We start from the raw sequence: 21,136 nt of genomic DNA, 5'->3' as shown, positions 1-21,136 counted from the left end.
GTACTTGCAGTATCTTGAACCTGTCTCTAAGGTTGCACTTATCACGGTTCATTATTATTTTAATTATTATTATTATTTTTTGTCTTTTGTCCTTTTAGGGCTGCACCATGGACATATGGAGGTTCCCAGGCTAGGGGTCCAATCGGAGCTGTTGCTGCCGGCCTAGGCCAGAGCCACAGCAATGCCAGATAGGAGCCGCGTCTGCGACCTACACCACACCACAGCTCAGGGCAACCCTGGATCCTTAACCCACTGAGCAAGGCCAGGGTTTGAACCCACAACCTCGTGGTTCCTAGTCAGATTCGTTTCCCCTGCGCCACAGCGGGAACTCCCATTATTATTTTAAAACATGGGACTGTTTCCTTTCCTATCTGTGAACTCTTCCAGGACTGGACAGTGTTTTTTACCTCATCTGGATGCAGTAGGAGTCTGTGAATTAAATGACCTTTGTGTTGGTTAAACACAAGAAACGTTCTCAAAGTAAGGCTTTCCCTGGAGTTTTTCCCTTTAAGGATGTGGAATATCTGTTTTGTCTTATACCCTGAGATTCATAATTTTTAAACTCACTTTAAATATTTCAATTAAAGTGAAAAAAGCAGTGACCCTTCTTCTGACACTTCATGATGACTCAGCTTTGGGTAGATGAACTAATTTATACTCTAGAATTTATTCCTCCCACTTTTAATCGGAAGACACCTGCAGACCAAGTAACAGAAGTCATCACGTTCTGGAGCCAGTAATTTTGCCGAAATCAGCCTAGGCCCGAGCAGGGGGCTCTCCAGCCCCTGGATATTAATGCTAATTGAAGCCCACGGCTTTATATGGGCGGGCTGTTGGAAGACCAGCACGCAGATTGTGTTAATTTTCGGGCCTTGCATCCTTTCAGAGGAATTTAACTCCACCTCTCCGTCCGGAATGGAAAAATAACGCCCCTATTCCCGCCTTTCACCTCCTCCTGGCCTCCTCCCACTTTTCTTTTGGTCCTCTCTCGAATCAGAAGTTCTGATTTTTCCTAAAGTGCCACAGGAAAGTCAGGTACCCAAAGTGGAGTTCTGTTATCTTATTTGTTTTGGTGGGCCACTGGGAAGAAAATCACACTTTATAACTGGCTCTCCAGGGGTGGGTGAACAAATGCAGTCCTGGAAACTTCGGCACCAGCTTGGGGCCAGGTTTGATTGACAAGGACGGGCGAGGGAAAGCGCGGAGGCGGGGTGGGGAGTGGGGGCTCAGGTCCAGCCCAAGACAAAGACGTTTTTGGCTGCCACCGAGGAGCGGGAAACGCCCCTCGGGGTAAGTGGCCTTTGCGCCCTAAAGGGAGTTTCGTGAGGTCACTCTCTTGTCTGGAAAGATGGTGAGCGGGCAGGCGGGCAGAGGGGGCCGGGAGCAAAGACGGGCCTGGCGGGAAAGGGGCGCTGGGCCGGGATGGGGGCTGCGCCGCTGTCACGTGGCCTCTGCAGTTAGAGTTAGGGCTGTTCTTCCGGGTTGGAAGGTTGGAGGCGTCGCGCCGGCGGGCTGGAACCCGGGTCTGCCAGCACGGCGTCAGCTAGCGGCCCGCGGCCGCGGGGACTTCTCGCCAAGGTGAGCAGCGCGGCGCCGGCAACCCAGGCGCGCGCCTGGGGTGCAGCTGGGGAAGGGGTGCGGGGTTAGTCCCAAGGATCCCGGCCCCTACCGGGAAGGTGACCTGTCAAGGACCGCAGTGGTGCGGGGTCGGCAGTGACCCTGGCACCGGGTGCACTCCGGCGCCTGCAGGCCTAGAACCTTGGGCCGGGAAGGAGAACCTTGCCTCGAGGGCACCCTTTCTTGTCTCAAGGGGGGGCGACGTGGAAGGTAGTGGGGTGGCGGATTCGAGAACTGGATCTTTGCAGAGAGCAGGGAACGAGGCGTCAGCTGTGCAGGTGCAGATTTTGGAGCTTTGGGGGGTGGCGGGAGTTGCATGGGGTGGTTTCAGCCTACAAGATGGGAGGAAGTGGGGAGGTCATAGAGGACTTTCGGTAGAGGGTGCATTCAGAGAGTTGGCAGCTGGACGCCCGGAAGTGTGCTTGAACCTGGAGGAAATTTGGGGTGGATGACACAGGAGGTGGCGAGCGAAATTTGTGAGTTTATGTTGGGGCAGGCTGATGGTAGTTAGGGCAAGTTTCTTTGGGTCGAGAATGGGGCCCCGGGCTGGCAGTGGGGGACAGCGGAGGGGGCAGAGCTGATTCGAACTCTGGAGGCGGCAATGACTATTGTGCCGCCTCCACCAATCGGCTTCCGGGGAAGGTTATAAATAGCGGTCCCGGGCAGATGCCAGCCGGTGGCAGTTTACTTGCTGAGGGAGGAGCTGAACCGGTGGCTTTGGGCGAAGTCACGCTGCTTGCCAGTCTAAGCTTCTGTAGGGTATTGTGTCCTTGATCGGTATGTCTCACTTTAAAAGCTTGACTTGTTTATTATAGTTGCAGGTGCCCTTTATTCGCCCTATGGTGCAGGGAGGTTCTTAAGCGATCTGTAAGGAGTCTTGTAGGACTGGCTCTGTTCGAAATGGTGGGGGCTTTCGTGCTTCCTTTATTTAAAATGTTACCCTCTTCTTCATCGTACCCGTTTAATTTGCAAACCCCGGCCGTTTTTTAATTGAATGGACAATGTAGGATTGCTTTCTTATCAGCAAGTGTGCTCAACCTGCTTACCTTTGCTGAGGGAATCACTTTTCCACAAGGCTACATAGCATTTAATTTTCAAAGGAAATTTCCTGAAACTTCTTGGAGAATATATTCATAGGTACCCAGGCTTCAGGTTACCTAGCCCTGGTTATTCATTCACTCAGTCAAACAATACTTGTTGATTTCCTCTTTTTTGTGTGTGCAAGGCACTGGGCTAGAGGTAATACCAAAGTGAATGCTAATAGCAATAAAGATACTGTGTCCTTTTAATTCTCACAATAAGCCTGTAATATAAATGCTGTTACTGTTATCCCCGTTTTAAAGATGAGGAAATCAGGGACAGAGAAGTTGTGACCGACTTGCCAAGGTGACACAGCTAATGAATTGCAGAGTGGGGGATTCCTACCAAGAGTTCACCCTCCTTGCCTCTATACTATCCTTTTTTGGGTGCTTGCCCCCAAGGATTTTAGTCCATTAGGGAAGATATTTACCAAAATGACTTGCATTAAATGGCATATAAATGCCATATTAAAATTTTTTTTTTCAATTTTGAGTTGTAAGGTTTTTTTCCATTGTTTCAAAGCCATAGAAACGCATGGATAATAAAACTGCAGTAAGCTTTAAAGTGAAGATAGGGGAAAATGGACAAGATGGAATACAGTTGGCTCTTTGACTAACGGCCCTCCTTATCCGCAGTTCTTCCTCATCCAACCATGGACTGTGTTTATTGTAGTATTTACTATCAGAAGATAAACGCATGGACCCATGCAGCTCAAACCCTTGATGTTCAAGGGTCAACTGTGTTATCTTTAGTGTAAATAAGTACTGGGCTGTGATAAAACATGGTTCAATTATTCTCTGAATACCTTTCAGGGTCATTTTTATTTTATTTAGGCTTAGTGATAGTTTCTTGCCCAGAAACTACCTCCTGATCACTGTCCTGCATGCTCATAATGTAAATCAAATGGAATTTGGGGGAGAAATTGGTCTCTGAAGGCCTTTACCCTATTGACATCTGTTGCTGGGGGTCTGTTCAACATCAACTACCATGTTTCAAGTAGGCTGGATAAATTTTCCAGACTCCAGGCATGGAAGCAGGACTTCAGGTTTAAAGAATTGTGAATCTCAGCTAATCACAAAACTTCTAGAGCCCAGAGGGGCCCTCCAAAGGAGCTTTCCTGTGCTCCTTTTAGAGATGAGCAGACTGAAGTACAGAGAGATTCAGGTCAAACATAGAGTGAGTGGCAGGGTTATACAATACCGTGGCTCTGTTATAACTAGCTTTGTTCCTTTGCTGATGAGCTCTGGGTAAGCCTGACCAGTGAGAATGGGATGGGATGATCCCATTCAGCTGGAATGATCCAAGAAGAGAAAATAGGGTAAATTGGGAGGTTAACCAGGCTAGGACTCGGTCCTTGGTAATGGTTGGACGGGAATTATCTTTTATATATCTTTGTATCTCTCCCAGTTCTTGGCATAGAGTCATTGAATGTTTTGAATGGGTAGCTGAATTTTGAACTCTTTGCTCTCCATTCTCAGCCAGCAATAACCCTAGAAGTGACCCATGAATAAACAAGGAGGGTATTTATGTGACTCAGGAATGCTTTAGGACTGAGATGAAATAACATATGTGGAAATACTCTGAGAATATTAAGCCTATTCAAATGCAAGGAATTACTCACATTTTTGATTGCGTGCCCCAACACACCTTGTGTGCTCCATCTTCCTTAGCTTTTTTTTTTTTCTTCATATTATTCGCTCTTTCTAAAATGCCTTTCCTTTCCTTTTCCAAGTCCTTTAGGAGGTCATGATCTCCTTCTTTGATGCTGCCTTGAAGAACTTTGGACTTGTGCTACTCTGTTTTTTGTGTTATTACTTGTTGACTTTTCTTATCTTCAAGCCCTTGACCTACTCCAGGTTACTTCTACAGATGCTCCTAAAGGCTGTGCCTCTGAGACTCAGCCCTCAGTACATGTTTGTTAAATTAAAGGGCATGTTAAGAATAAGCACTGTCAGGATCGAGCATTTCTGTTCCCAGTGCTGCTTCTTGGTATTTGCATAAAGTTGCTTCAAGGAGCTGTGGCAGCAGTTTGGCAATAAAAAACAGGTTAAAGCCTTCTTCTGGAGCCTGGAAGTATGTTTATGGAATCTGCTGGGCTTTGGTGCTGGGCCCTGGGAGCACCCACATGCCTAAAGGCATAGTTAGTGGAGTTAATGAGAGTTGACTGATAAGAGTAACAGGTCCTTTACTTCCCATTTTTGAAAGCAAGAGAGGATTGGGAATCAGGAATGGTGGGAGTGTCTTCCATGTACCCCTGGAGCTCTGCCATGGAGGGCTGTAAAGGCAGCCACAGAAGCCACAAAAACAACAAAGGTCAATGACCACCTAGCTCGGTTAGAGCTGGCAAAAACAGTGGCCAATTGTGAGAACCATTGACAGAAGAATTCCTAGTTATGCACACTCTGCAGACACAACTTATGTGATAAAGTTAACTGTGGAATTTTTCTTTCATTTCTGGCTGCTCCAGGGCACGTGGAAGTTCTCGGACAAGGGATTGAATGTATGCCACAGCAGTGACCCAAGCCCCAGCAGTGACAATGCTGGATCCTTAAGCTGCTGTTCCACGAGGGAACTACTCTTTCTTTCTTTTCATTTATTTTTATTTTTTTATTTTTTGTCTTTTTGCCTTTTCTAGGGCCGCTCCTGTGGCATGTGGAGGTTCCTAGGCTAGGGGTCTAATTGGAGCTGTAGCTGCCGGCCTACACCAGAGCCACAGCAATGCCAGATCTGAGCTGCATCTGCAACCTACACCATAGCTCACGGCAATGCTAGATCCTTAACCCACGAGCAAGGCCAGGGATCAAACCTGCAACTTCATGGTTCTGATTAGGGAACTCCCTTTCTTTCTTTTTAAAAGTGTAGTCATATTGCATGCACGTTTTTCTTGAAATGTTCACTGGCAAACATGAATCTTACATTTACTTAGTCTTTGGTTGGGGGGTCTCCCAGGATGAACATCCTGCTGCACTGAAAAGGATGCCATTTTTTCTGTACAGTATGGTGGCTAAACATGTACTACTGTATTGCATAGTATTTTAGACAATTTAAGAGAAATTAAGGGTAATTTTGATTTTATGCAGTTTTTTTCTGGATGTGATGACTTGGAAGGTAACTTTCATGTAAGATGTGACTGGAGTTTGTAGCATTTTTAAAAAAAATTTCCAGCTACATTAAGGATCAACCTGACTTATGTGACTGAGGCTTGGAATTGCATAGTGAGTTTATAACTGCAATTTAAGTGGGAAAACTGATTCCAAGTTTTGAATACCTGAATTGGAAACAAACTTTTGAAACACCTTCTGGAAGGAAAGGACTTGGTAAATAAATTAATGGTGGATGCCTGTGTTTAACTGTTATATTCCAAGCTCTTTGAATTAGTTTTTTTTAGAATGTTTTTGATGTTCAAAAGACAAAATATATTTTTCTCAGCACAGAAATATTTTGTTTTCTTTCCTTTAGTGACTTACCTTCAAGGAAATTGGGCATTCGGAAAGTTGGGAGCTCCTAGGAACATGGCGAACCTTCTGAAAACAGTGGTGACTGGCTGTTCGTGTCCTTTCCGTAGCAGTTGGGGGTCCTGTAAGGTTCTACCTGGGAAGAAGGATTTTTTACGAACATTTCATACTCATCAGGCGCTGTGGTGTAAAGCCCCTGTAAAACCAGGTAAAGTCTCACTTCAAGCCATAGGAGCCAGTCAATCTCCTGATGATAAAAGAAGCCACTCAGTTTTACATCCTGGTGCTTGTGAGTGATCATTTTGAGTCAAAAGCCAAATGAGTGCTTTCCTATGTTTTCCATGTATGAAAGTTCCTGATTGTCAATGCTTGCAGAGAAAAAAATATAACAGAGAAAAATGATAAATCAGTTGAGTTGTACCCAGAAAACTATTGCTCAGAGTTACCATTTCTTCTAGCAATTCTTCCTCTTTCCTAGATGGTACTGGGGAATTGTACCATATATGGCTCAGCTGTGCTCAAGAATCAGGAACTAAATGTATTAATCTGCATTAATGTTTCTTGATCTAGTAAATGGCAACTTCATCTTAGTTGCTCAGGTCGGAAACCTTGGGGTCATCTCAGATCCTCGTCCCATTTATTTATTTATTTACTTATTTATTTTTGTCTTTTAGGGCCATCCATACCCAGGGCACGTGAAAGTTCCCAGGCTAGGGATCCAAATGGAGCTGTAGCTACCAGCCTACACCACAGCCACAGCAACACTGGATCCAGGCCACGTCTGTGACCTACACCACAGCTCATCCTTAACCCACTGAGCGAGGCCAGGGATAGAACTCGTGTCTTCATGGATACTAGTCAGGTTCATTACCACTGAGCTATGAGGGGAACTCCCTGTCCCTTTTATTTTTTGTAGTGTTTAGCTAGATCTAGAGGCTTGATCAGACTCAGGTTTGTTTTTTTTTTGGTCAAGCATACATCATAGGTGATTCTTTGTACTATGTGTTAGATTACATCAGGAAGGTAAATCATTGAGTTTAGATGTTCTCAGTGTGATCCATTAATTGTGAAGTTCCCATCAGATTTTCACGCATAGGCTGTAGTAGCCATTTGATTGGTGATCATTAACTAAACCCATGATTTTGTCAAGGGTTTTGAAAGAGTGATATTCTATCATTTTATCTTCATTTATTAGCTAGAATTTTTCTATAAAGAAAAAGTTTCCCTTTATTACAGTCTTCCTTTGGTATCCATGGGGGGTTGGTTTTAGGACCTCCCATTGATACCAGAACCTATGGATGTTGAAGTCCCTCATATAAAACGATGTAGTGTTTGCATATAACCTACGCAAACCTTCCTGTATACTGTAAGTCATCTTTAGGTTACCCATAATACCTGGTACAATGTAAATGATATGTAAGTGTAGGGCAGATTCAAGTTTTGCTTTTTAGAACTTTCTGGATTTTTTTTTTTTTTTCTTTTTAGGGCTGTACCTATGGCATGTGGACATTCCCAGGCTAGGGGTCAAATTGGAGTGACAGCTGCCAGCCTATGCCACAGCCACAGCAATGCAGGATCTGAGCCGCCTCTGTGACCTACACTACAGCTCACAGTGACGCCAGTACCCAACCTACTGAGCGAGACCAGGGATCCTACCTGAAGCCTCATGGATACTAGGCAGATTTGTTTCTGGTGTGCCACAATGGGAATTCCTTGGAAATTAAAAAAATATATATTTTATTTATTTATTTTAATTATTTCCCCAATACAATTTTTTTTCCTACTATATAGCATGGTGACCCAGTTGCACATACATGTATACATTCTATTTTCTCACGTTATCTTCTCCATCACAAGTGTAGCATAGTTCCCAGTGCTACACAGCAGGATAAAAAAAAATTTTTGATCTGCCGTTGGTTGAATCTGTGGATGCAGAAGACCAACTGTTTCTCTAGTTATTCTGAGATTGTACTAGAAAGGTAGGATAGATGTTTGATTCTTTTCCATTATTTACTAGTTTTGGTAATAATTAATAGGTTTTCTTATGTATTAGTTTTCTATTTCCACTGTTACAGATGATCACAAACTTGCTGCCTTCATATAACACAGATTTATTATCTTATGCTTCTGGAGGCCGAAGTCTGAAATGATTCTCACTAGGCTTACATCCAGGTGTTGGCTGGGCTGCATTCCTTCTAGAGGCTTTAGGGGAGAATGGGTTTCCTTGCCTTTTCCAGTTTCTGGAGACTGCCTGCATTCCTTGGCTCACAGTTTCTCTGTCTTCAAAGCCAGCATCACAGCATCTTAAGATTATTTTTTCACTCTGACTTCCCTGCCCCTTTTCTTCTACATTAAAGGACCTTTGTGATTATCTTGGGCCCATCCAGTTAATCCAGGATATTCTCCCTGTTTCAGGGTCAGCTGATTAACAACCTTAATTCCATCTGCTACTTTAATTCTTTTTTGCCATGTATTATATAGCATATTCACAGATTCTAAGAATTAGGGCGTGAATATCTTTGGGAGATCATTATTCTGCCTACCATAAATTACTTCCTCCAAAGTTCGCCAGTGAAACTTTTAGAAAATATTTGTCTTTTTTATTTTAGGGCCGCACCTGTGGCATATGGAAGTTCCCAGGCGAGGGGTCGAATCAGAGCTGTAGCTGCCGGCCTACACAACAGCCACAGCAACTCAGGATCTGAGCTGCATCTGTGACCTACACCATAGCTCATGGCAATGCCAGATCCTTAACCCACTGAGCGAGGCCAGGGATCGAACCTGCATCCTCATGGATAGTAGTCAGGATACTGCTGAGCCATGTTGGGAACTCCCAGAAAATATTTATATTTTTTGAGTATTATCATGAACTCATGGCTGTGTTTACAAGGAGCTGCTGCACCATTTTACTCTCTTTGTCCTTTTCGGTGGGTCTCCTGTTCAAACTCTGCAAGAGGGAACCTGATTGGGTGGGGTAGTCATTGGCCAACAGTGTGTCCTCAAGCAGAGTTCTTGTCTAAGTTCATCTCCAGAGATGCTGGTATTCCTTATGTCTGGCCTGTAGGCTGTTATCTTTGACTCAGGTGCTGACTCCTGGTCTAATCAGTGTGGCCAAGAATGGGAGTCTTAGGATACAGTACTTGGAAATCTATGAGGAATTGCCTGTGGCCACATTGAGAAAGGACTCTGGGTATGGCAGGTTATCAAAGTGTCTAGTGTAGGGTTGTTTTCAAAATAGTTAATTACTTCTGTCTTCCTTAAAGGGCAAGGACAAGGAGACCATAAACCCTAGAGGGTTAGTTTGAAGAGTGGAATTTGAGTCTTGGGTGGTCTCTCAACCCATTTTTTTTTCCCTAAGAATAAAATAATATGCCTTGAGGAGAGCCATTTGGTTAAATAATGTGTTTAGGGTTGTCAGGAGAGTGGATATAAAACTTTCCCATCATCTATCAAAAAAAAAAAAGGATTATGAATATGAATCAGGAACATCATTTTGAACAACTTGCATATGTAGTGTATTTTGAACAGACTGCCCATTTCCATTTTCTTTCTTTCTTTCTTTTTTTGTCTTTTTTTGCCATTTCTTGGGCCACTCCCACAGCATATGGAGGTTCCCAGGCTAGGGGTCGAATTGGAGCTGTGGCCACTGGCCTACGCCACAGCCACAGCAATGCATATCCATTTTCTGAACTGTGTTGTTAAATCACTGACTTTTGGTGGTGTTTTCTTACCCCCAATCTTTTTTTTTTGTTGTCTTTGTTGTAGGAGTTCCATATAAGCAACTGACTGTTGGGGTCCCCAAAGAGATTTTCCAAAATGAGAAACGAGTGGCGCTGTCTCCTGCTGGCGTTCAGGCCTTGGTCAAGCAGGGTTTTAATGTTGTTGTGGAATCGGGTGCTGGTGAAGCTTCCAAGTTCTCGGATGATCACTACAGAGCAGCAGGTGCCCAGATCCAAGGGGCGAAGGAAGTGCTGGCTTCTGATTTGGTGGTCAAAGTAATTATTCCTTTCCTCCTCCTATTTATGGCATGCTGACCTTTTGAAGTCTTCTTGTAGAAAGATTAGTTTTTCTTGTCATCGCTTTTCATATTTTCAAACAATGACTTTTTCTTAAATGGTTGCGTGTTGTGAATATTCATGTTCCAGTAGTACTTTTATCAAGCAAGGTGACCTATATTTATTTAACCATGAGAAAAGAAGTGATTATCCTTTTTACATTGCTATGTGGAAATTTACTTCTTACTGGCTAGGGCAGATTTGCACTCCATGGTTCGTATGTGTCCAAAATAACCCCAGGGGAGTATTTAATTGCTACTGGAATGGAAGGTAGGAACTCTTCCTGTGATTGAATGTACCTTCTTCTGATACCTTGAAGAAACAGTGATGTCACTGATATTAAGTGCGGTCTCTAGAGAGGGCGGAACTATTCTGACAAAAGCAATGTTGGGTCTAGAGGCAAGTAGCCTTACCTACTTTAATAAAAGGTCTTAATGTATAATAGAGATCTGTATGTTAAAGAATTGTACAAATAAAATATGCAGTAAAAAATCCTATAGGGAAGGGGAGGGAGACTGTATCAAGAGGGAAACATTGATAATTACTAGAGCCAAACATTAGGTTAAATCTTTTGTTTTTAATTACTCAATGAATTTTATTACATTGTAGTGGGAACATTAGCTTAAATCTTAAGCCTTCTATAACCAAGGCAAGTAGGGAAGAATGGATTAAATTAGCATGATTATCAGGTTAAAATATGCTTCTCAGTTTTTCAAGATAGACCAGCTTTTTTTTGGCATTAATTTCTAAGGGGAAATCAATCACTTTTTTTTTTTTAACATACAGTCCACTGAATAACTTCATAGGGTCATAAATGGTGGTTTTTTTCAGGAGGCACAAAACTTTTCTTAAAATAGAAAATTAATAATAAAATTTATGCCTTGGAGCTAAGAATTTAGCTTGGGTTTTAAACTATTTAGATATAAGGATATTTGGTGATATAATCTGATATAATAAAAGAGCTTAGGGAAAATAGAAATAAGTATAATCCATTCTAATGTATGTTCTAGGGATCAAAACCTTTTGAGTTGTTACACAAAAAAGGATTGGTAGGGTGCACATAGGTGTTAGAAATGCTCTAAGTTCCTTTTAGAGATATACAATGTGTATGAGCATGTAAAGGGCACTGAGGGATCCTGTAATACAGAACCTGATATAACTTTATACTTGAACTAATAAACTACTTAACCTTGGGCCTCTTTTTTTGAGTCAAGCCTCTTAATAGCCTAAGGAACTAGTGATCCACAAAGCACCTGCAAGGAAATGCTCTTTTGGCTTAACTCCCTCAGTTGCCAACAGTCTCAGCTGAGCGTTTATTTGATAGGGGCCAGGTGAATTAATTCACAGTTGTCCTCTAATTTTCATTAAATCTATATTATAGATTCTCACTGAGGAAAAATAGACCTTGTCAGAGAGTCTTAATTAAAGTCCAGAACTTAAGATCTCATGCACTACCAGATCAACAACTGAAATGGGAGTAGCAGATAAAGGTGTCTCATAGGTAAATTGAGATGAAATGTTGCTAAATGAAAGTATTGACCCAGTGTTTGTGTTTCTGTTTCTTTTTAAAACATAAATCCCACAGCTGTTTTTTTTTTTTTTGTTTGTTTGTTTTTTTTACCCTCCGTGCTTACTGGCCTAAAAGCACTACTGCTGCAAAATGGGAGCTAATGAAATGATATACTTTAATTGAAGATTGAGTTTAAGTAAGGATATGAAACACATTTTAAAACACCTCTTTAAATGGAATTTTTAAAAATTTGGCTTGAAAAAGTGGACATTTGAAACTTCCAGGCATGTGGAATGTGTATTCATTGACTTGATGCTAAACATACAAAATATACAGTAGTTTTTTGCTTAAACCCAGTTCAGCAAGGTTACTAATTTGAATTGTGTTCATCTATAAGTATTCTTCTGGAATTTTAAGGTGACATAAATCCATGCAGATGATCATAGAGCTTTTAGTTCTTAACTTCTCACCACTCCAATTGTTTGTGCTTGCCAAAATTAGCAAGAATTGAATCTTTGAATTCCCAATAAAAACTCCCTGTTTGTTTATTCTAATGTCTCTTAAATTTTTTTTTTTTTTTGTCTTTTTAGGGCCACACCCACGGCATATGGAGGTTCCCAGGCTAGGGGTTGAATCAGAGCTGTAGCTGCCAGCCAACACCACAGCCACAGCTCCTCAGGATCTGAGCCATGTTTGCAACCTACACCACAGCTCATGGCAATGCCAGATGCTTAACTCAGTGAGCAGGGCCAGGGATCGAGCCTGTGTCCTCATGGATGCCAGTCAGATTTATTTCTGCCGTGCCTCTACGGGAACTCCAATTTTACCAGGGTAATAGGTTTTGGGAGGACAGATTTGTTGTGGAAACTGCATATTTCTTTTACTGCTCTGCAGTTCATTGTCAAACCTGTGCTGACCCTACCTCCCTGTTGTGTGCTCTTTACTCTGCCCCAGTCATAGGTTCACTCAGACGATAGGTTCCATAGGTCTTTGTGTGCCTTATTTTGTCGAGGAATTTAGTCAGAATTTTATTGCTGAGAGATCCCTTTCTGGACTGTTGTTTCAATCATGGCATATTATTTTAATTGTCCTGTTTACTTAAAGGTATGATAAAGGCATTTACATTTTTAATCGGTGACTTGACTTTTTTCTCAGGTGCGAGCCCCTATGCTTAATCCAACATTAGGTGTTCATGAAGCTGACCTTTTAAAGACATCGGCAACCCTGATTAGTTTTATTTACCCAGCCCAAAATCCAGACTTGTTAAATAAACTTTCCAAAAGGAAAACTACAGTTCTGGCAATGGACCAAGTTCCAAGAGTCACAATTGCTCAGGGATATGATGCACTAAGCTCCATGGCCAACATTGCTGGGTAGGTTGATTCTTTTTCATTCCAGCTGAACAAAAAGCACAATGGTACTTGTTCATGTTCACTGTATCACTGTATCTCTTCTTGCTGACAATGACTTTACTTGTGATAATTGTTGGAGAGCGCAGCCTTCTGAGAGTGCACTGTAAGACTCGTATTGTTTCACAGTCATTAGTGGGAAATGGCTCTTCACTTTGCATGCTATCACACATGCCTTTTTAATCTTCATGGGCAGAAGGGAAGAAGTATTTCCTTCCACCAATGGAAATGACTTTATTTTAAATGCAGTGCACACATATTTTTCTAAGTATTTGTTTTCATGAAGACCTGCATGGTATGTAAACCCTAGTATTAGTAATTTCTAATTATTCAAAAATCTAATATAGTAGACGTATTTTGTAGTAGCTAACATTTTGAAGTCAGTAGCAAGGAGAGTGGTAACAATTTAGAACAAATGATTTAAAATTCATACAGATCTAGTACTTCCTTTTTTTTTTTTTTTTGTCTTTTTAGGGCCGTACCTGCAGCATAGGAAGTTCCCACACTAGGGGTCCAGTCAGAGCTGCAGCTGCCCACCTACACTACAACCGCAGCAATGTGGGACCTCGAGTTGTGACCTACACTGAAGCTCAGGGTGATGCCGGATCCTTAACCCACTGAGCGAGGCCAGGGATTGAACCTTCGTCCTTATGGATACTAGGCAGGTTCCTTAACTGCTGAGTCACAACGGGAACTCCCATGGTACTTTTTTTTAGACAGTTACAAAGAAGGAGAAAGGGTGCAATGTTGAATGTCTTATTTTAGTTTACTAATTATAAGGCCTCTGAGTCTATGCTAAGGAAGTAGTTCTGATTTCTGAATGCATAATGTCCCAAATTTTATTCTTTGGAATTCATCTGTATTTTAATAGGAATATACTATTCCCATTATATTCCACATATATGTGTATATATGTGTATTTATGTATATATTAGATTGAAATTACTGTTTTTCCCTTAGTATTATTGCAATATAGTTGACACAGAACATCATATAAGTTTAAGGTGTGAGTGATGATTTGATATATGCATATATTATGAAATTATTACTGCAATAAGTTTAGTTATAACTTGCTATAGGGTCAAAAATGGTTGGATATTAGAAGTTTCACATGGTTCAATCTAATATATACGTATCGGTAGATTTAGCGCTTTAATTATATTTGCATAGGTAATTTCATAACATCATGAATAGGGAAAATGCACTTGAGGAAGTGTCATCAGGTATCAAAACCGATATTGATAACGGAGGGCTAACTATGGTCAAGATGGCAGTAAACTTCATTTGCACTAATGCATTCCCCATTTATTGCCTTGAGGGCTGTGTGGAGACTTCTAAGGCCCATTCAGCTCGAGGAATGTGGCCATGACTGTGTAGTGTGCCTGCCACAGGGCAGGGAAAGGAATAACTGTAAGTGCAGTGTGTTGCTGCTTTTGCCTAGAGAGTGGGAAAGGTCTGGAAATCAGATGATGCTTATGAAATCAGCTCATGTAAGAAACTAGTTGAATTATATTTTAAGCATGGAAAGTGTCAGTGACAATTTTTAATATGAATAAGGCACCAACAAGTGAAAATGTTAAAAAATAAAGAGAAAACAGTGCATGAAAAATGACTAATCTGAATTATGCCTTTTATTGCCAACACATGAGCTGAAAGCTTTCTTAGGTTTCATATCTTAGAAGTAGCATGTCAAACGTGCCACAGATTCTACTTTGGGTTCAGCTGTTCACTTTTAATGTAAATGAGATGCAGTAAGCAAAAATGACAAGTTAACACATTTTGTTCTTAGATAATATGGAAGGTAGTTTGAAGATTTTTTTTTGTGATATGAATACTAAGAGACCAAATAAACTTTTGTCACACTTAGTTTATAGAAGAGTTATGTGATGTGAGACTTAAAATTTTATACAGAAAAAGTACAATGTAAAGTTTTAAGGGTGCTATTGATTTTTGTCATGTGAAATGCACCTATGTGAAAGGTTATCCCAGCTCTAGATCAGTGGTTTCTAGCTGAGGAATCTTTTGAGCAAATGGAATATGAGGCAATATAAACAAATCCAATAAGGAATTCTCTTGTGGCACAGCAGGTTAAGGATCTGGCGTTATCACTGCAGTGTCTTGGGTTGCTGCTATAGCTCGGGTTCAGTCCCTGGCTGGGAACTTCCACAAGCCTTGGTCTGGCCAAAGCAAAATAAAACCAATCCCAGAACAAATCCAATAAGAGGAGAGTGGTCTTAGCTCAATGAGGGGTGGAAAGTTTTCCAGAAACATTCTCTCTCTCCTCTCTATCCAACCCACTATGGCCCTGGAGTTGGTTGAAACTTGAACTTTTGGAGATTCAGGGATGCACTTTAAAGAATCACTGTCTTATGCCCTGAGCTGATATATGCCTAGTTTGAGATAAATAATCTAGTGTACTTACTTAAGCAATCATTATCTGTCTTACGCAACCACATTACCCATGAAGACGTGTTCCTTGGAGTTCATTGCTGTTCATTCTGAGCCATTTTGCTCTCATCAAAACCCCACTTTTATCACTTTTTCCCACTATCAACATTTTCCTGTGCAATTAGTCCTGCTTTTGTGAATTTTTTTTAAGATAGCAACTGAATCTTTTAAAATGCTAATTCCAAAATTAATTCCTTGCAGTGGCCTTTGAAAATTTCTATCACTTGAAATCAGAAGTAAGACTAACAGATAATATATCTAAAAATACTGTTTTCTTGCTTTAATATGATTTAAAGTAACAGAGGTTACTATTACATGCTTTTGCATTAATTATTATTATTATTTTTTGCTTTTTAGGAATGCATCCATGGCATATGGAAATTCCCAGGCTAGAGGTTAAATTAGAGCTACAGCTCCTGGCCTATGCCACAGCCACAGCAATGCAGGAGCCAAGCTGCATCTGTGACCTACCCCACAGCTCACAGCAATGCTGGATCCTTAACCTACTGAGTGAGTCCAGGGATCAAACCCACATCTTCATGGATCCTAGTCAGGTTTGTTACCACTGAGCCACAATGGGAACTCCCGCTTTTGCATTAATTACTGTATCAAGTATTATGTTACAAAAAAATAACCAGGGAAAGGTTTTTTTGTCAGCTAGCAAGTGGATCTTCATTATAATATTCACATTATGATATTAATTTTTTCATTATAATATTAGAGTATGTACTACTGAGTGTGCAAAAGTGCCTTTAAAGTATAAAATAATATGAAAACAAAATTAATGTAATAGGTAATTAAGTTAGTGTAATAAAAATATCCTATTAAACAAAAGATGGTGTATATTAACTAGTTTTTGATGCATAGAGTTTTGTTTTTGTTTTCTTTTTCAGATTGCACTTGTGGCATATAGAAGTTCCCAGGCTAGGGCTTGAATTGGAGCTGTAGATGCTGGCCTATGCTACAGCCACAGCAGTGCCAGATCTGAGCTGCATCTGTGACCTATGCCACAGCTTGTGGCAAGCATGGTTCCTTAACCCACTGAGTGAGGCCAGGGATTGAACCTGCATCCTCATGGATACTAATTGGGTTCTTAACCCAGTGAGCAACAGTAGGAGCTCCACATAGATTGTCTCTTTAGCTAAAAACATGTTTGATAGATTTTATAAGTGCTTTACGTATATTATCTCATTTAGCCCTCATAACAACACTAAGAGACTGTGTTTGTCCCCATTTTAGAGATGAGGAAACAAAGGACTAGAGAATTAAGGAAATTTGCCCAGGGTTACAACACTAGTGTGGTAGAACTTGGACTCAAACTGAGGTCATTGTCTCAAAAATCCCATGGTTTCAACCATTGGAGATCAAGGGAGGTGTTTTTTGTTGTGGGAGGCTGGAATTTTATTATGCACAAGCATATAGCCAATTTGATTTTTGGAATTTTAATGATTTCACCCCTACTATATAAATAGTACACAGTCATCAAGAAAATTGGGACAATAAAGTAAAACAAAAATTTGAAGTATTTGTAGTCCCAGTTGCCAAAGAAAACCAGTGTTACTATTTTCTCATTCCTTAGTTTCTTTTTTTATCCCAGCTGACCTTCTGCAAAGTTCATTGTGAAGAAGTCAGGGAGCATCATGGATAAGAGTGTGTCTCTGTAGACAGGACTCCAGGGTTAGACATCTGGCTCTGCCATTTATTAGCTGAGGGACCTTGGTCAAATGTCTTCATCTCTCTATGTCCCAATTTCCTCACCTATAAGACAAAGATAATAGTTATACTTATTTATAGGATTGTTGTGAAGATTTGAGGAGTAGGTATATCTCTAGCACCTAGGACTGTTTTTAACAGATAGGAGTTGCTATATAAATGTAAGCTATTCTTTTTTTTTTTTTTTTTTTTTGGTCTTTTGTCTTTTCAGGGCCACATCCACGGCATATGGAGGTTTCCAGGCTAGGGGTTGAGTCAGAGCTACAGCTGCTGGCCTACACCACAGCTCACGGCAATGCTGGGTCCTTAACCCACTGAGCAAAGCCAGGGATTGAACTTGCAACCTCATGGTTCCTAGTCGGATTTGTTTCTGCTGTTCCACGACAGGAACTCCTAAGTTGTTATTCTTTAATACTTGTAATATTTCAACCTACGTTCTTTCACTTTATAGAATTATTTATCCATTTATTTGTCTTTTTTTTTTTTAAGTTATAAGGCTGTTGTACTAGCAGCAAACCATTTTGGACGGTTTTTTACTGGTCAGATCACAGCTGCTGGAAAAGTTCCTCCTGCTAAGGTAGGTAAAACTTGTAATGTTTCTGCATACTATGAGTTAATTAAAGTCAGGGGTGTATAGTTTTATTAATTTTATCATGAAAGTTAGATTTATAAGAAAGTTGAAAAGATGAGAACAGACTCCAAAAGTCAGTATTCACCTTTGTATTTCTGAATACAGAGCAGACGCCAGTTTATAGAATACAGCTGATCATGTTACAAACAAACCAAACAGCAATATAAATGTTATTCTTAGCAAAACAGTCATATATGACATTTCTCTAAAAACCAACATAGTTCCAAATTCAACAGCAAGAAAGGAAAAAAAAATCACCAGCATTTGCTATTTTAGAGCTCAAGACATTGTTTTCCACAGAATTTCATGTTTCTACAGTTTGATTCTCTGTTTTGAAGCATTAATTGGGGTGGTGGTGGTGTGTCTGTGGGTGTTGGGGGAGAACCCAGGATAGAAAACTACTGGGGAGTAGTTCATTTCTCTAGTCAGACAAGTAAGTGAAGAGGTAGCTATTCTGAGAACTTCTCAAATAGGGAATAGGATACGGCTCTACTGAGAGATGGGGAAGTAGCAGGAGCTTCTTTGTGAGCCTGAACATAGCAGCAGGAACACTTCTCTAGGGAAGTCAGGACCAGGGTGTCAGTGCAGCTTGACAGTGGCTCTTTTCTGATGCTAGAACCTTAAAAGTATCTTGTTGCATCACATGGCAGTCCTATACAGCATCCAGTCACTGCTGCTGAGTCTTTTCATTCTGTGGTAATGTTTTTCTCCCACCTGTGTGTAAAAGCCATCTTCAACATTCTGTCTGATGTTGGCTAAGGTTTCAGCGAATGAAATTCTATAACTCTTGGCCAGTTCATGAGCTCGTTTTGTGTCAACTGTCTTTGCTGGTAAATCACACTTGTTTCCTATTTCCCACTAGCACCGTAAGTACATCATATGAGTCATTTTTTCCCCCTCTTTTTTTGGCTGTGCCTGTGGTGTGTGTGGATGTTCTTGGGCTAAGATCCAACCTGTGCCACAGCTGTAACCAGAGCCATGGCAGTAACAACACTGGATCTTTAGCCCACTGAGCCACCAGGGAACTCCATCTGAGTCTTTTATGTGCTAAATCTGTTCCCTGTAGGGTTAATATGTGCAAATGATTTGCCTTTATTGATTGCAAATACTCAAGGCAAGCCTTCATCTGTCCTCATGTGTTGGTCTCTCTTGGCACTGTGCTCCTCTTGTCCAGCTGTATCTGGTATGTCCAGCAGACAGGTTTCACCACGTATAACCATCTGTTTTGGGTAAGATTCTCTGTGGTGGGATCATATTTATCTACAAAGTGGTTGTGGATCAGTGGGATTGTCATTGTGCTTTTCCCACCACCAGTTTGTGCTCAGTCATTTCATACCAAACAAGAACCTCAAGCTCCCTACCTCTGCTTGGGACAGGTTACAACCACAACTGGGAAAAATGAGACCCTGGAACCACCTCCTATATAGTGGAGTCTCAAAGCTGCTTAAGATTATTTGAAACAATGAATTTTTTTTTTTTTGTCTTTTTGCTATTTCTTTGGGCCGCTCCCGCGGCATATGGAGGTTCCCAGGCTAGGGGTCGAATTGGAGCTGTAGCCACTGGCCTACGCCAGAGCCACAGCAACGCGGGATCCGAGCCGCGCCTGCAACCTACACCACAGCTCACGGCAACGCCGGATCGTTAACCCACTGAGCAAGGGCAGGGACCGAACCTGCAACCTCAGGGTTCCTAGTCGGATTCGTTAACCACTGCACCATGACGGGAACTCCTGAAACAATGAATTTTGACATTTCTGGAAGTTCTAGTTTTTTTTTCTGTTTTGCACTTACTAACTTGAATTCTTAAAGGGATTTTAGATGACTTTTTGTAATGGCTGTTCCTGCAGCATATGGAAGTTCCTGGGCCAGGAATTGAATCTGAGCCACAGCTGCTGCAATGCTGGATCCTTTAGCCCACTGTACTGGGCAGGGGATTGAACCCACACCTCTGCAGTGACTGTAGCTGCTGGAGTAGGATTCTTAACCCATTGGGCCATAGTGGGAACTCCATTTATTACTAATTTTAAAAAAAGTTTCATGATACCATTTAGCAAATTCTCAACTTCCCAATTACTATGACATTTTGGCTCAGGAAAGACTTGGTTTTCTCACTTTTTGTCAAATTTTGAGTCCAGAGGACAGAAAATTGTACAGGATGTAGTCAGGGTATTAGGCAGGGGGAAAGGGTGCATTTTCTTTAATGTAGATTGAGAATAGAGAGGACCAGTTGGTGAGAGGTGGGGATGACTAAGTGAAAGAATAGGGAACGTTGTGGCCCTTCAAAGCCACGTACCCTAAATGACAACATAAACACTTGGGCAAGGTATAGGAAACATGGACCTTAAATGCTGTCATCTGTCTGCAGAGCATATTCATAGGGTATGGGTTTACTTGGTACTTCCTGCTCTTAAGTATTTTGTTGTATCAATCCAGAGCTCTCACACAAAATAAATCTCCTAGAAAAAAGGAAAAAAAGGTAATAGCAGCTTTGAGAACTCTAATTATGTATTGTTTTAAAAACAGGCCAGGTGAAGACAATAGCAAGTGGTTCCAGGGAGGCCAGAATACTTACCAAGAAAGAATGCCCAAGCAGCACAGGGTGAGATGGATAAAGTGGTTACGTTGTGACTTCTTTCTCAGGACCATAGTGGCCAGAGGTTGGCTGCTGTTCTTAAATTGGATGAATGTTTTAAAGTACAAATCCACTATTCAGATTTGGTTAGAATCTTTCTGGAAGTATATGGAAGTTGAAAGGAAAGCTGTGAATTTAAGGGATTAACAAGTGATACAGAAGAGGCATCGAGGAAGGGGGATGAGCCTTTAAAAGGTGCGATGTTGACTTGACTGAGAATTTAAATTGCAGCTTAAGGGACTTTAGTTCCATGTCAGAAACACTTTCCTGATATTGAAGAATTACAGGAGATGGATTTATCAAGGTAGATTGCATAATATTTTATTTGGGTTTCCTTTAAACATGGAGAGTTCTTATTTGTCTAGAATGAGCTGAAACCAATCAGTTGATGGCTTATGACATTCCAGGCACTGTTCTAGGAGCTGGGGATACGGCATGAACAAGGCAAACAAAATCCCTGTAACGGGAAACTTATTTTCTAGTCATAGTCTATTTAGTTTTAGATATAAGAGAAATGAATAGAGTGATACGGTGGTGAGTAATGGGAGCAAGCAACTATGGTTAGGGTGGTAGGGAAGGTGCTTTTG

The 21,136-nt window shown here is 41.2% G+C and overlaps 1 protein-coding gene across 5 annotated transcripts in view; it reads left to right on the top strand.

The window, feature by feature from the left end:
* The first annotated feature begins 942 nt into the window (after nucleotides 1–942).
* The window catches only part of NNT (nicotinamide nucleotide transhydrogenase), an 89,154-nt gene continuing 68,960 nt past the window's right edge, over nucleotides 943–21,136 (top strand). Inside the window, exons 1-5 of one of the 5 annotated variants that reach the window (XM_047764214.1) lie at nucleotides 943–1,035; nucleotides 6,157–6,360; nucleotides 9,918–10,147; nucleotides 12,873–13,090; nucleotides 17,777–17,864. In XM_047764214.1, coding sequence (XP_047620170.1) covers nucleotides 6,210–6,360; nucleotides 9,918–10,147; nucleotides 12,873–13,090; nucleotides 17,777–17,864 — 687 coding nt within the window. In that variant the 5' untranslated portion in view covers nucleotides 943–1,035; nucleotides 6,157–6,209. Of the gene's footprint in view, nucleotides 1,036–1,241; nucleotides 1,291–1,333; nucleotides 1,352–1,450; nucleotides 1,579–1,655; nucleotides 1,896–6,156; nucleotides 6,361–9,917; nucleotides 10,148–12,872; nucleotides 13,091–17,776; nucleotides 17,865–21,136 lie in introns of those variants that run through there. The other 4 variants (XM_047764250.1, XM_047764395.1, XM_047764165.1 and 1 more) reach the window with 4 other exon arrangements.

This window comes from Phacochoerus africanus, chromosome 1, assembly GCF_016906955.1.
Source record: "Phacochoerus africanus isolate WHEZ1 chromosome 1, ROS_Pafr_v1, whole genome shotgun sequence".
Lineage (NCBI taxonomy): Eukaryota > Metazoa > Chordata > Mammalia > Artiodactyla > Suidae > Phacochoerus > Phacochoerus africanus.
The sequence above is the reverse complement of the archived record's forward strand: the minus strand, read 5'-3'. Positions and strand labels throughout refer to the sequence as shown.